The sequence below is a fragment of the Cibotium barometz genome, chromosome 64, assembly GCF_041138505.1.
Source record: "Cibotium barometz isolate CiBa-2024 chromosome 64, ASM4113850v1, whole genome shotgun sequence".
Classification (NCBI taxonomy): domain Eukaryota; kingdom Viridiplantae; phylum Streptophyta; class Polypodiopsida; order Cyatheales; family Cibotiaceae; genus Cibotium; species Cibotium barometz.
The window spans coordinates 22,560,647-22,574,579 of record NC_141109.1 but is presented as its reverse complement, the minus strand read 5'-3'; the positions used below and the strand labels follow the sequence as shown (position 1 = coordinate 22,574,579).

The following is a 13,933-nucleotide window of genomic DNA, read 5'->3' as shown; positions in this document are numbered from 1 at the left end:
TTGTGTTGGGGTTCCACGGCCGGAGTTGGAAGACGGGGAGTTACCCTCTATACGGAAGGAATGGGAGGCTCAGGCACATTATGGGATCGTGTCAATGCCCGCTTTCGTTCCTTCATCTTCCTAAATTGCACACCATAGGTGATCAATCACATAAAGGATATGACGCTGGCCAGAGAGATATGGCAGCATTTGGCTTCTCTGTACAACAGGGTATCACCCATGAAGAGGATCTCCTTGGAAGTTCAGATGTGGGTGATGAATCCTGCAAAGTCGTTGACGATGCGGGAGCACATCAACAAGTTGCAGGCTCTTCAGTAGATACAGGATGTATGATCCGGAGTGGAATGAGGTTGTCGACAGTCGAGATGTGGTTTCTGATGACATGTTTCAGCTTCCATTGTTGATGAGCTGCCACTTCTTGGAGATCGAGATGAGTCTGATGATGATTCCTAGTCGATAGTTCGAGCTGGACAGCCTCAGTCAGTTGAGGAGGTTGAGCCCGCAGTTGGAGATGAGCCCCCGCAGCAACAGGAGGCTCCGCGTTCTGTTTGAGTACCCAGGTGGTTGTTAGTTCGGGAGTTGGGTGTTACGGAGCTTCCCTCCGAATGGACCACAAAGGACAGACCTCGAAGATCACAGAGTTCGTGACAAAAGTCATTCAGCGGAGCTCTTACAAATAAATTATGCTTTGATGTCTCGTATTATACGAGACAAAGAGCCCACTTCCGTCAAGGAAGCCCTTGCACAGGATACTTGGAGGAAAGCCATGCAAGTGGAATTGGATGCCATAGAGAAGAATAAAACTTGGGAGTTTGTTCTGAGGCCTTCAAAAAGGTCAGTCATTGGTGTCAAGTGGGTCTTTAAGACCAAGTATACGTCAGATGGGTCAGTGGACAAACACAAAGCCAGACTTGTGGCTAAGGGTTATGCTTAGCGGCTTGGCATTGACTATGAGGATACCTTTGCACCGACAGCGAGGATGACCACGATTCGGACCGTTCTTGCCCTTGCTGCTTCTCAGCGGTGGCCCGTATATTAGATGGATGTGAAATCTGCGCTCCTTAATGGTGACCTGCAGGAGGTGTATGTTGAGCAGCCTCCACGCTTTGGTATTCCAGGATCAAAGGGGATGGTTTACAAGTTGCGGAAGGCTTTGTATGGTCTTAAGCAGGCTCCCTGGGCTTGCAGTCAGAAGATTGATTTGTTCTTTCTACGGATTGGATTTCAGAGATCAGTTGTAGATCCTAACTTGTATCTCTTTCGGGAATGCGGCATGGTCACGTTGATCATCCTTTATGTGGATGACCTCATTCTCACTAGCGGTCATTTGGAGCACGTTGCAGTGACGAAGGCTGCCTTGTCAACGGAGTTTGAGATGATCGACTTAGGCTATCACTGATGGGGAGAAAACAGAAAATTAGGGTTAGGTGGGAGACATACATAGAGAAGAACAAGGGAGAGAGAGAGAGAGAGAGTTGTGGGGATAAGTCAACTCATCAAGTGAGTGTGTGACTCCCCTATCACACATGTATATTGCACTAGTACACATAGTGCACTTAGTACATTAAAAGTACTAAGTGTACTATGTACTATAACTCATGGGCTTGTACACACTATAAGGGTGGGCATAGTGCCTTTACCCCAACAACCTCCCACTTAAAGGCAAAGTGCCCTTAAGTAAAGGGAAAAAAAAAAAAATCAGCATGTACATGATAATATACAAGGCCATATCAAGGCTGAAAATGGCCTCATCCAATGCCCATCAAGTGTCTGCAATGAGCAAACCGCTCCGGAGGCAAACTCTTCGTCAACAGATCAGCCGGGTTGTCATCCGTATGAATCTTAACAAGCTGAATTTGCTTGTTCTCTATCACCTCTCTGATGAAGTGATACTTCACATCCACATGCTTCGTCTTTGCATGAAAAACAGGGTTCTTTGCCAACTGGATGGCACTCTGACTGTCACAATGCAACAATGGAATATCCCCTGTATAACCCAAATCAACCACTAACCGAGATAGCCATAATGCCTCCTTGCAAGCCTCTGTGGCTGCAATATACTCGGCCTCTGTGGTAGATAAGGCTGTGCACTTCTGCATCCTGGATATCCATGACACAGCACCTCCTGTGAATGTAAACACATAACCGGTAGTAGACTTCCGGTTATCTGGATGACCGGCATAATCCGAATCCGTGTAACCAAGCACAAATGCATCCTGTTTGCCAAAACAAATGCACAAATCCTGTGTGCCCTTCAGGTATCTCATGACACCTTTCACTGCTTCCCAATGCTTCTTGCCAGGGTTGGCCATGTATCTAGAAACCACTCCCACTGCAAATGCAATGTCCGGCCTAGTAGCAACCATGGCATACATGAGACTGCCACAAGCTGAAGCATACGGAATCTTGGCCATATCAGCTCTGTCTCTATCTGACTGTGGGCTGTCCATAGCACTGAGTTTCACATATGGAGGCAAAGGAGTACTAGTCTTCTTCCCCCCGTCCATATTGAACCTCTGCAAGACTTTGCCAATGTATTCCTTCTGAGACAAATACAACACATGCTGATTTCTGTCCCGAAGTATCCGCATACCCAAGATGTGATTTGCATCACCCAAATCCTTCATATCAAAGGTTTGATGCAGCCTCTGCTTCAAGGCATCCATCTCTTTACGAGATTTCCCGGCAATCAACATATCATCAACATACAAAATGAGAATCAAGAGACTGCCATCCAAAGCTTTCTTGGTGTATAAGCAGTGATCTATGTCACTTCTCTTGAATTTCTGGGATTTCATGAATGTATCAAATTTGTGATACCATTCCCTTGGTGCCTGTTTGAGCCCATAAAGACTCTTTTTCAGCTTGCATACAAGCTTCTCCTTTCCACTCACTGCATAACCCTCTGGCTGCTGCATATATATCTCCTCATGGAGATCACCGTGAAGAAAAGCAGTCTTCACATCCATCTGAATCAAGTCCAGATCATCATGCGCAACCAAAGCCAACACAGCTCTAAGTGTGGTCATTTTGACCACTGGAGAGAAGATCTCCTCAAAGTCCACACCATATTCCTGCTTAAAGCCCTTAGCCACTAACCTGGCTTTGTATCTTGGCTTAGCATCTGATGCAACTTTGAGCCTGTATACCCACTTGCATGGCAAAACCTTCTTGCCTGCAGGCAAATGCACCAACTTCCATGTTCCATTTTTGTGCAGAGAATCCATCTCTGACTTCATGGCACGCTCCCAAAGAGCCTTGTCTGCCCTCTGTAAAGCCTCCTTGTAACATGAGGGCTCCCCACAGTCAGTGAGCATCAAGTAGTCAACCCCTGGAACAAACCTGTCAGGGGCTCTGGAGGGTCTTGTGGACCTCCGAACCCAATGACCATCATTTGCAGGTTGCTGTCCAGCCTGCATATCACCCATTGGTGGCTCTTGTTCCATGCCATAAGGCTGAAAAATCATGCCCGGTATTTCCTCTAACTGTGGTATATCCATAGGGATATCTTCTGCCATCTCTGGCTGTCCATTTGGACCATTTTCAGCACCATTTAAGGGCTGGTTTTCCTGCTGTAATGGCTGATTTACAGCCCTTTGTTGTTGTCCATGATGTCCATCATCATCAAAGATGACTCTGCCAGGCTCCTGTTGCCTTGCAGGCTCCTTATACATGCATGTTTCATCAAAAATGACATCATTGCTGCGTATGATCTTTCTATTCATGGGATCCCAAAGTCTATACCCCATTTCACCTTTGTCACCATATCCTAGGAATATGCATTTGTGAGACTTGGGATCAAGTTTGGTGCGCATTTCCCTGCGTATGTGCACGTACGCAACGCAACCAAACACTCTCAAGTGCTTGTATGACGGAGGCTTTCCAGTCCATACCTCTTCTGGCACTTTCCCACCAAGCCTCGTGTTAGGTGACCTGTTTATAAGGTGAACGGCTGTCATAACAGCTTCAGCCCAAAAACCATGAGGTAATGCAGCATGTGACAACATAGAACGGACCTTCTCCTGAATGGTCCTGTTCATCCTCTCTGCTGTCCCGTTTTATGGAGGATCATAAGGAGTAGAGAGCTCCCTCTTGATGCCTTTAGCATCACAAAAGTCCTGAAACTGTTTGGACATATACTCTCCACCATTGTCGGAACGCAAAGCCTTCAGTGTTTTTCCAGTTTGATTCTCAACATGAGCAACAAACTTCTGAAACACTGAGAATGTATCACTCTTCAAACGAAGAGGATAAACCCACACCTTGCGTGTGGCATCATCAATAAAAGACACAAAATATTTTGCCCCTCCCAAAGAAAGCTGAGGCATCTCACATACATCTGTATGTACAAGCTCTAACTGAGCATCTTTCTGTCCAAGAGCTTTCTTGTGGGGGCACTGTAGTTGCCTACCATATATACAATGCTCACAAAACTGAAAACTTGAAAACTTTAGAGAAGGCAAGTAACCCAAACGAGACAATTGCTCCATTCCCTTGACACTCATGTGTCCCAACCGGCTATGCCACATAGAGATTTCCGGCAGCTCGGTTGCATTTACATTAGCATGGTGACAAACACCTGCATGCATAAAGTAAAGAGTGTCCACCTTAGAGCCTCTGGCAACAACCAGTGAGCCCTTACTAATTTTCCACTTTCCACTACCAAATGTGGTAACATAATCAGCATCATCAAGCTGTCCAGTAGAAAGCAGATTCTTTTTGATCTCAGGCACATGCCTGACATCATGGAGCATAAGCTGTGAGCCATCTGAAAATACAAGCCTCACATCACCTCTGCCAAGAATTTTGCATGCATGGTTATCACCCAAATAAACCACTCCTTCATTGCCAGCAGTATACCTGACAAACAAGTCTCTGCAACCTGTGACATGAAAGGAGGCATCTGAATCAATGATCCATGAGTGCATACCATGACCACCTGTAAGAAGTGAATGGGCATCAAGTGAAGAAGTAAATAGGACCTCATCCTCACTGCCACCTGCATGTGACACATTGATTTCTTCAATCTTGACTCCACTTTTGCCCTTTGGCTTTACATCTTTGGCTTCATCCTTCTCTTTGTCTTTGCCTTTTCCCTTTTCTTTTTGATCATTTTTCCATTTGTAGCATTGCTTTTTAATGTGTCCCTTCTTGCCACAATAATGGCATTCCAAATCCTTTTTGGAGCGAGACTTGCTCCTTCCCCTTTCTTGGCTTTTCCCCCCTTTGCTGGGATCTCCCACGTGCATTCATTGCATTGGACTTTCCAACAGAGTTGTTTTTCCTGTTCATCTCTTCTTGAAGAAGAGCACCATCAACATCTGCATATGACAGCATAGCATTCGAATTGCTAGTGGCTGTCTTGAATGTGTCCCAACTCTCTGGCAAAGTGCATAACAAAAAAGTGGCTTTGAACTCATCGTCCATTGCCAACTTTTGATTGATGACCTGGCTGACAATACTATTAAACTCATTTAGATGGGCTGTCATAGAAGCCCCTTCCTTCATCTGAAGGCCTATGAGTTTCTTCAACCAATACACTTTGCTTGAGGCACTTTGTTGGGCATACAAGTCCTGCAATCTCTGCCACATTCCCCAAGCTGTCTTCTCTTCACGAATGCTGAAAAGTAATGAGTCTGACACAGACAACATGATAGTAGATCTTGCCAGCTCATCCATATCTTCCCACTCTTCAGCAGTAAGAGAAGCGGGCATCACACCCCTTTCTTTGATAGGCTTGTGCTGCTTTTTCTGGAGCAACACATTGTAGCACTGGGTTTGCCAAATATCATAATTATGCGAGCCTTCAAGCTTCTTGATGTGAAGCAATGAAGAGCTCTCACCTGTGGTTGCCATAGCAATATGCAACCTGTCAATGCCTGACTCCCTGCAAAAATGTGCAAACACTGCACCAAAAGCACACAAAGTGCTCACAGTTGTTCTCCCAAGCTTTATCTCCCACTGCGGAAGCAAGAATGCAACTTTTCTCCCACTTTATGTGATGAAAACACCAAAATCTGTTTGCTGCAGATTTTGGACAGCACCTTAAATGTGCTCTTTTGCCCTTCCAAAGTACTGTACAGCAGTACCAAGTGCTCACCAATGATGTACCAAACTTGTACCGGCAAGTTCAGCAGCTGAAATTGAACCTTTTGGTCACTCAAAACAGTGTACAGCCATGCCAAAACATGCACAAAGCTGTGCCAAATCTGTACCAGCAGGTACAATAGCAATAAATGCTCTCCTGGCTGTCCAAACAAGTAAAAATCAGACTTTTACAGTCCTGTACACTGCATAAAACAGTCCCGAACAGAAATTGGGCAAAAGCCCCTTGACTGCAAGCTGATTTCTGAGGATTCAAGGCATAAATGTCTTGCCTGCTGCTTTGCCAAGCTCAACAAGCATACAAACTCGAAAAGCCCCTTGATTTGAGATCAATTGCTGATCATACATGGTACATTGACGCACATGAAGGCATCCTGTGTTCACGATGCTTCCCCCTGGCCACATATACATCAAATACATGAAAGCCCCTTGATTTACAGGCACATTGAGTGCTTGTAAGGCATCAGCACATTTTCCACAGCATCAAATGCGATTGCCTGCATGCAAATCAACCAAATCGGCACAAAAGCCCCTTGATTTGCACTGCAATTTGCTGCAATTTTGCCCAAATGTGCGATTTCTCACATCATACAACATGTATGAGTGCTTAATTGCACAATTACATCAAAAGCCCCAAATTTCGACATTCAATTTCTTGCAAATTGATCCTGATTGTGACCAATTTTCTGCAAATTGATCCTGATTGTGACCAATGTCACCCAATTTTGCCAATTTTGCTCAAAATTGAGCAATTCGACACCTCTATCTGCTCAATTGTTGATTGTACTTGCTCAATTGCAAATTCCCAAAAAAAAATTGAGGAAAATACGTTGTAATTTTCTGATTTTTTTCTCTGATTTGCAGGCGGGTTTTGTTGTTGTAGGAAAAGGGATGATGATGCTGCTGCTGTTCTGTGCAGGTGGGGGGGCACTTCTAATGCTGGTGCTGTGCGACTAGTCTAGTGATGTCGATTGCGTGGTCGAGGCCTTTAAGCTTGATGAAGGCGTAGCAGCGGGAGGCCCAGGGGCAAGCGTAGGAGATGTAGAGGTGGTATCGGCCGGCGACGGCAGGGATTGCAGCGGAGCTCTCGCGAGAGATGAAGTGTCGGAAGGTGGAAGGGGTACGCTTGAAGGCACCACCGTTGCTCTCGCGTGTTCGTTCCACGCTCATCCGCCCAACACTTCGCCTAGCACAGGTCGCTTCGCTCGCCTGGCTCCAGTGATTACGTTGGGTTCACTGCCTTCGCTTATGTTTCGATTGCCAGCCGACGACTCAACGCTTCTCGCCTATCGCTTCTTCGCTCCGTTGGACTTGCTCAGGACAGCTCCGTCGGATCCAGCGCTACACGTTTGCCACGTATTCGCCTAGCGCCAGCTACACCCGTGCGTGCTCTTGCGCTTCTTCACTTGATTGGCTGCGCCTGACTCCTTGTCCGCCTGGCTACTGTGACCTTGATACAAGCTGCTCACACTGAAGGGCTTTGTTGCGAGTGTTGATGCCCTGCAGGCCTTGCTGCGAGTGTTGATGCCCTGTAGTATGACAGCAGCAAAGCAAGCAGCTCGTTCAGCTATCAAGGAGAAGAGGGAAGAGGGAGGGATCACTAAGCTCTGATACCAGTTGATGGGGAGAAAACAGAAAATTAGGGTTAGGTGGGAGACATACACAGAGAAGAACAAGGGAGAGAGAGAGAGAGAGAGTTGTGGGGATAAGTCAACTCATCAAGTGAGTGTGTGACTCCCCTATCACACATGTATATTGCACTAGTACACATAGTGCACTTAGTACATTAAAAGTACTAAGTGTACTATGTACTATAACTATGGGCTTGTACACACTATAAGGGTGGGCATAGTGCCTTTACCCCAACAATCATGACCTTGTGTTTTTCTCTAGACAGTATGCAGGTGTGCATGGGGACATGGTGGACAGTGTGAATGGCACCAGTTTGGGGCCAAGTGATTAAAGTCTCTTCACATAACCCAAGGGGACAAAGGTTTAGAAGCCTTAAAAATCAAAGAACACCCTTTTTAAAAGGAATCGTGGCCCATATGCTATTATGGGGGGCCTACATGTTTTTTTTGGAGAGTTGGAGTAGCATGCTTCTTCTCTCTCTCTCTCTCTCTCTCTCTCTCTCTCTCTCTCTCGCTTTTTGGAAAAGGCTGCTGGCGGGCTGCGCTGGAACACATACAGGCGCTGCTGAATACCAAGCATTGGTTTGCTTTTTGGGGAGAGAGGCTAGTTGGCTGCCGTACTCCAGAACATACGCACAGGCGGCCAAGGGCTGTGGCGAAGGGCTGGTTGCTTTGGACACACAGGCGGCCAGGGGGGCTGGTTTCTTTGGACACATAGGTAGCACATTGCTGAATTGTGCGCCTACTCTGGCTGGCTAGGAATCGGGCAGCATAAACATGTGCGTTTTCTCTTAGAAAAGGGGGCTGGACAGCAGGTTGGAAGGAGGCGCAGGGCTGTAGGTGGCTGCAGGAAGTTCACAGCCATGTGGGTCTCTCTCTCTCCTACACAATTGTGGGGCATCAGCTTGGTGTTTGGTGGTTCCGAACACATGAACACAGACATCATGTCGATGGTGTTCAACTGATGGAACTTTCAGCTTCTTTTTGCTTTGGTTCAGGACTGTTTTGAAAGGGTTTATGGATTGTTTCGTGGCAGTGCATGTGGCTACGAACATGAGCAATTCCAGGGTTGTTTTGAGACCCATTGAGGGCTGTTTTGAGACTGTTTATGGGCTGTTTTGCTTGGCTGCAAGTACACTATGTACATGAGCTATTGGCTGCAAGTACAAGGTAACCTGGTTATGTTTCTTGGCATATACAGCCAGACATATTCAGTAAGAGCTCTCTCTTTTGTTTGTGTGTTGTGTTGGCACTACTTTTGAGTGTGTGCCGAGAATGTTTTCACGTGGAAACAGGACATGGGTTTCCTGCTGGGCCAGACCAAATGTTTAATGGGGAAACATGTCGCCTGATGTTTGCTGAAACAAGTCTTTGTTTCATGTGGAAACATGTATTTGGGTTTCTGCAGGAGATAGGTCACATGCAAGCAGCGGTCACAGAAGTGGACACATGTTTGGTACAGCCTTGCTACTGATTGGACAGGGGACAGGAAATCCATGACTGAGATGGATAGTACCCTTGGAAGGTAGAAAGGGAGTGTACAGGTGTGCCTACTGTATGGTATGTTGTGCTGTGATGTGAGTTCTCTTTTTGGAAACAATTTGAGAGTCTTTATTGTGATGCAGAAGCACTAGATGTGTCAGGGTGTGATTTTGTTCATAGGGTGAGAGGCTATGGATGGTTGTGGTAGCCGTGATCATGGGAGAAAGCTTTTGTATGCAAGACTCAATGTGAGAGAGTCTTTCGATGTGAACAATGGCTGGACTTGTTTGTGGATGCCGAGTGGACAAGAAGCCATGATGCAGGGTCTTCGCAGGATGCAGGGGTTCTACTGTGACGGTTGAGTTTCCAGCCTTATTGTAATCAAAGCTCTCTTATAATCAATTAAAGAAATATCGCAAGGGGCGCCACTGCGTTTTGGGGCCAATCGGTGTCCATGTACTGTTTGCAGGAGCACTCTAGCTCCCCTTGTTTGTTTTTCTTTTTCTAGGTCCTCAAAGGTGTTGAAGTGTTTTGTGTGCAAGTTTGTTTTTGCACCGCCCTTTGGTTTTGTCCGAAGGCTGGAGGCTGGTTTACATAGGCTTACTCCTCTTCTTCTTTGGATTGGAGATCTAGTAGACCCAGAGGGGATTCTTTGTCTCTCAACAATGGTATTTGGGATGGAGAATTGCATGCCTATCACGTCACCGATGGACCCGAACACGAAACTTACAGTGAATGATCCTGGTGAGCCAGTTGATGCCTCTCCGTACCGAAAGCTGGTTGGTTCATTGATCTGGTTGCTGAACACCAGATTGGACTTAGCGTTCCTGTGGGGCTGTTTGAGCTCGTTTATGCAGATGCCGTTGAAGTCTCATTGGGACGCAAGATTGCGGATCTTGCGGTATCTACAGGGTACGAAGGATCTTGGACTCTTCTATGACACTGGAGGTGAAACGAAGGACCGAGTTCGACTCCAAGGTTGGAGTGACTCAGATTGGGGAGGAGATCTAGACACGAGGAGATCTACATCAGGCTACAGTTTTACCCTCGGCTCAGGAGCTGTTTCATGGAGCAGCAAGAGGCAGTCAACTATTGCCTTGTCATCTACAGAGGCAGAGTACCGAGATGCTTGTGGTGCTGCTTGCGAGGTTGTGTGGTTGTGGAGGTTGCTTGGCGAGATTGGGTTTCCACAGAAGGAGCCCACGGTCATCTAGTGCGATAACCAAAGTTGTATCGCTGTTGCTCGGACCCCGGTCTTCCATGCCTGGACCAAGCACATAGAGATACAATATCACTTTGTTCGTGAGAAGATCGTGTCTGGTGACATGTTGCTTCTTTATTGTTTCATGGAGGACAATGCGGCAGACCTCTTCACGAAGTCTATGCCTCAGACTATGCTCGGCAGCACTCCAGCTCATTGGGGTTGGTTCCACATCCAAGAGCTGAGAGGGGGTGTTAGCAGTCATCTCCTGTCTGTACACTATAGCAGGGCCTCTGTTGTGGGTTTGCCCGGCCGTCTTAGTGTTTTCCCATTTTTTCTTGAGGTGTGGAGGGCTGTCGGCTGTCCTTAGAAGCTAGCCGATTGCTGTTCTGATACTCGACCTGGTCAGGTGTCCTGGCCGACTGCTTCATTTGCTAGTCGTGGACATTCCAAGGTTGGTTGTGCTGCTGTCAGCCTGTTTTAGGCTGGCCGACCAGCAGCTTGGGGCCATATAAAATGCCCATTGCCCCCACACTTCTCACTTGTCATTCCGGGATTTTCTTTGGTGTATATAGCAGAGTTACACAGCTTCTCTCTCTCTCTCTCTTTTATCTGCGTTTTGCTCTCTACAGCAGTTGTCTTCATTTCCGCTGTGCATTCTGACACATAACAACACATAGCTGAATTCTGCATACTGTTTCTGTCACGTGCACAGCTGTGGACATGGCTAACCTCAGATCTAACCCCTGATTTAGGTAGCAGTCATAGAATATATTTAGGGCACTAGCAGGCTCAGAAACAGGTCCACAAGCATCACTCGAGCTCAGCCTCTAACCAGCCCACACACAGGAGTGTTTAGCCATCGTTTTGCTATTCTACAGTAGCAGAAAGCTGGCTGACAGCATATGATCAGAAGTGGGCATCATCAGGGCTGGCCGACCAGCAAATTCAGATTTTATTAGCAGTTTATGAGTCATGGACAGAATGGCAACTGGCCGACAGCTTTGCATCTGACCGACCTGTGCATTATGGAGCCTATAAAAAGCTAGCCCATGTATGCACAGGTCGGCCAGATGAAAAGCTGTTGGCCAGTTGTGTTTCTGTCCACAACTCATAACCTGCTAATAAAATCTCAATTTGCTGGTCATGCCGGCTATTATGGAAACACTGATGTTGACTTTGGTGTGGCTCTGTTCTATGCAGTGAACGGGGAAACCTTGGTATCTGCTCCAAGATGGTCCATAGCAGCCAAAATCTTATTTGAAGTCAGGAGGAAAAGAAACAGGAGCAACTGGTGATCAGCATACACCTAAACTGACTCTTCCCAAGCCCTACTATGCTCCCTCGATGTTCTAGGGGCACTTACTAATCAGGCAGACCTTATGTACGGAATAAGAATTTATAGATAACTAAGCCAACTAACCACAATCTCTCTCCCCAATCCCGATTCGTGCACTCTTGATTCTAAGGGTGCTATCCGCCACACACACATTGGGTGTGAGGAAAAAAAACTAGGCTAGCCTAAGCTCTGAAGCCAAACTGTAGAGTTGCACTCTAGAACAACCTGTGCACAAATCTTGTTGATGCAAGGTTAGGTGCATGAACAATGGAAGAGTTCAACACACAAGCATTCACAAGTATCCTACTTTAGTCCTTGTATTAATGGTGAATGTTTACAATGAATTGTCTGTACAACTATTGTAGCCTATCCCCTAAAGGTACTCAAAAGCACAGCCCATGCTGTACTATTACTTTTTCACTACTTCTAGGCAAAACTGGAGGGTTAATGAATTAACTGTTGTATTTTCTTGATTTATTCAGGGGGCCCTCCATTTTGGATTGGTTGAAGCTATACGCCCACATTTGCCAGCACTTCGCAGTAGCCCTTATGGGAAGCGTATTCTTTCTCGCACAAGTTTGAAAAAATGACTAACAATGTGCCCTTGTTGAAAGCTGGGCAATTTTGGGAGATAGGTGGACAGCTTGTACGTAGCTCATAGGTTGAGACACTGTCTGGTATTCCTTTGTTCTATGCAACGTGTACGGTTTATTATCAGCTACATGTAAAAAAGCTTTAGGTCACATCGTGTGGTCTCTAAGGAGGGATCTTGCATGACCAGACTGTATGTAGCGGTATACTTCAGATCTAACAAATACGTCACAGTGAGATGGCTCACAGAATGTCGTTAATTAGGGCTTTTTATCACATCATGATACTGCCAAGAATTCAATGTGCTGTCAGGCAACATGTAGAGTGTCAACTATACTGGACCAAAAAGAGCCTGGTGCTTAGTTGGTTGGAAGGTTATTAGGATTTGTACGGAACATCAAAAGTAAAGTATTTGTAAAGCGTGTCTTACAAGTAAGAGACATAGCATGTATAAGTTATTATAAGAGGGCAGTTGCTCACAATATAACAGAAAACCTTAATTGAAGTGGAACTGTTGTCACCGTTGGCTGTAATGGAACTGTTGTCATGTTTATTACTGAGGGTTGCTTACATACTGTTCAGTTGATCGCGGTTGTGTAATAATCTTCTCAAGGATATTTGTTTATCTGAACTTGTTGGATGCTGAGAATGGATCAGGAAAAAGGATGTAATGATCTATGTGTATGTTGTGGCCGAAAAGTGCCAAAGCAAACTGTGTAAGGGTCCTTTTTTAAGTAGTGCTTTCTGCCATAGTCTCTAGAATAGGATCATCATTGTCAGCCAAATAATGTCAATAACGTAATGTGCTTTTGCTCTCCTTAGCCTGGTGCACCATTTGGTGAATTTCTTTGCATGGAAGTAATTTCTCTGTGTTGCTTAGGGAATTCCTAGGAAAACATTCAGGTAATAAGCCAAGAAGCATTCATTTCCCTTGGTTCATTCCCTTCTTGGTTGATTTTCTTAATCACACAAGCCTTCGTAAATTGATCTATATTTCGAGAAGAATCGCTTGTGAAGATGGAAGTAAACATTAGAAAGCTATTTTGTTAAAAAGAAAACACTGTATCAAAATTCAGTTGTATAGGCACATGATAGTTCTGGAATAAGAAAATTTGATTTTGATTGCTCATCAATATGAAAATAGGGATGTTATCTTTAAAAAAAAAATGCTTGTTAGAATTTGAAGTTCAGTTCTTAGAAATGAGCCAGGTGATTGGATCGTGGAACATAAAATAAGCTCCCTCACAGAAACCTTGCACATTCATGTGTTAACCAACATTAGTCATTGATATGGTTTGGACCACATCAACATTTTCTTGTGCATGTGTGTCTACAAACAAAAAAGGAAAAAGACTATGGCAAGGAGGCGGCACTAGTCTCTCCTCTTTAAACTATAATTTTAGGGGAACATGCCATTCCCCATTTGGATGGCCGCTTTCATTGGTATGCTCCCACACACACATAAGGGACACAGCCCGTCGACAACAAGAAAAGGACGGTGCCTTTGTGAGGGCGCAGAGGAGAGGGGGTTTTGCAGAGCCAATAACTGAGGAGGACACCTGGATGACCCAAGCTATTCTTGTC

The 13,933-nt window shown here is 45.6% G+C and overlaps 1 protein-coding gene across 3 annotated transcripts in view; it reads left to right on the top strand.

The window, feature by feature from the left end:
- The window catches only part of LOC147603425 (uncharacterized), a 36,561-nt gene extending 23,682 nt beyond the window's left edge, over nucleotides 1-12,879 (top strand). For 2 of the 3 annotated variants that reach the window (XM_086796997.1, XM_086796998.1), the window contains exon 6: nucleotides 12,241-12,879. In XM_086796997.1, coding sequence (XP_086653123.1) covers nucleotides 12,241-12,348 — 108 coding nt within the window. In that variant the 3' untranslated portion in view covers nucleotides 12,349-12,879. Of the gene's footprint in view, nucleotides 1-11,622; nucleotides 11,761-12,240 lie in introns of those variants that run through there. The other variant, XM_086796999.1, reaches the window with a different exon arrangement.
- Nucleotides 12,880-13,933: the final 1,054 nt, after the last annotated feature.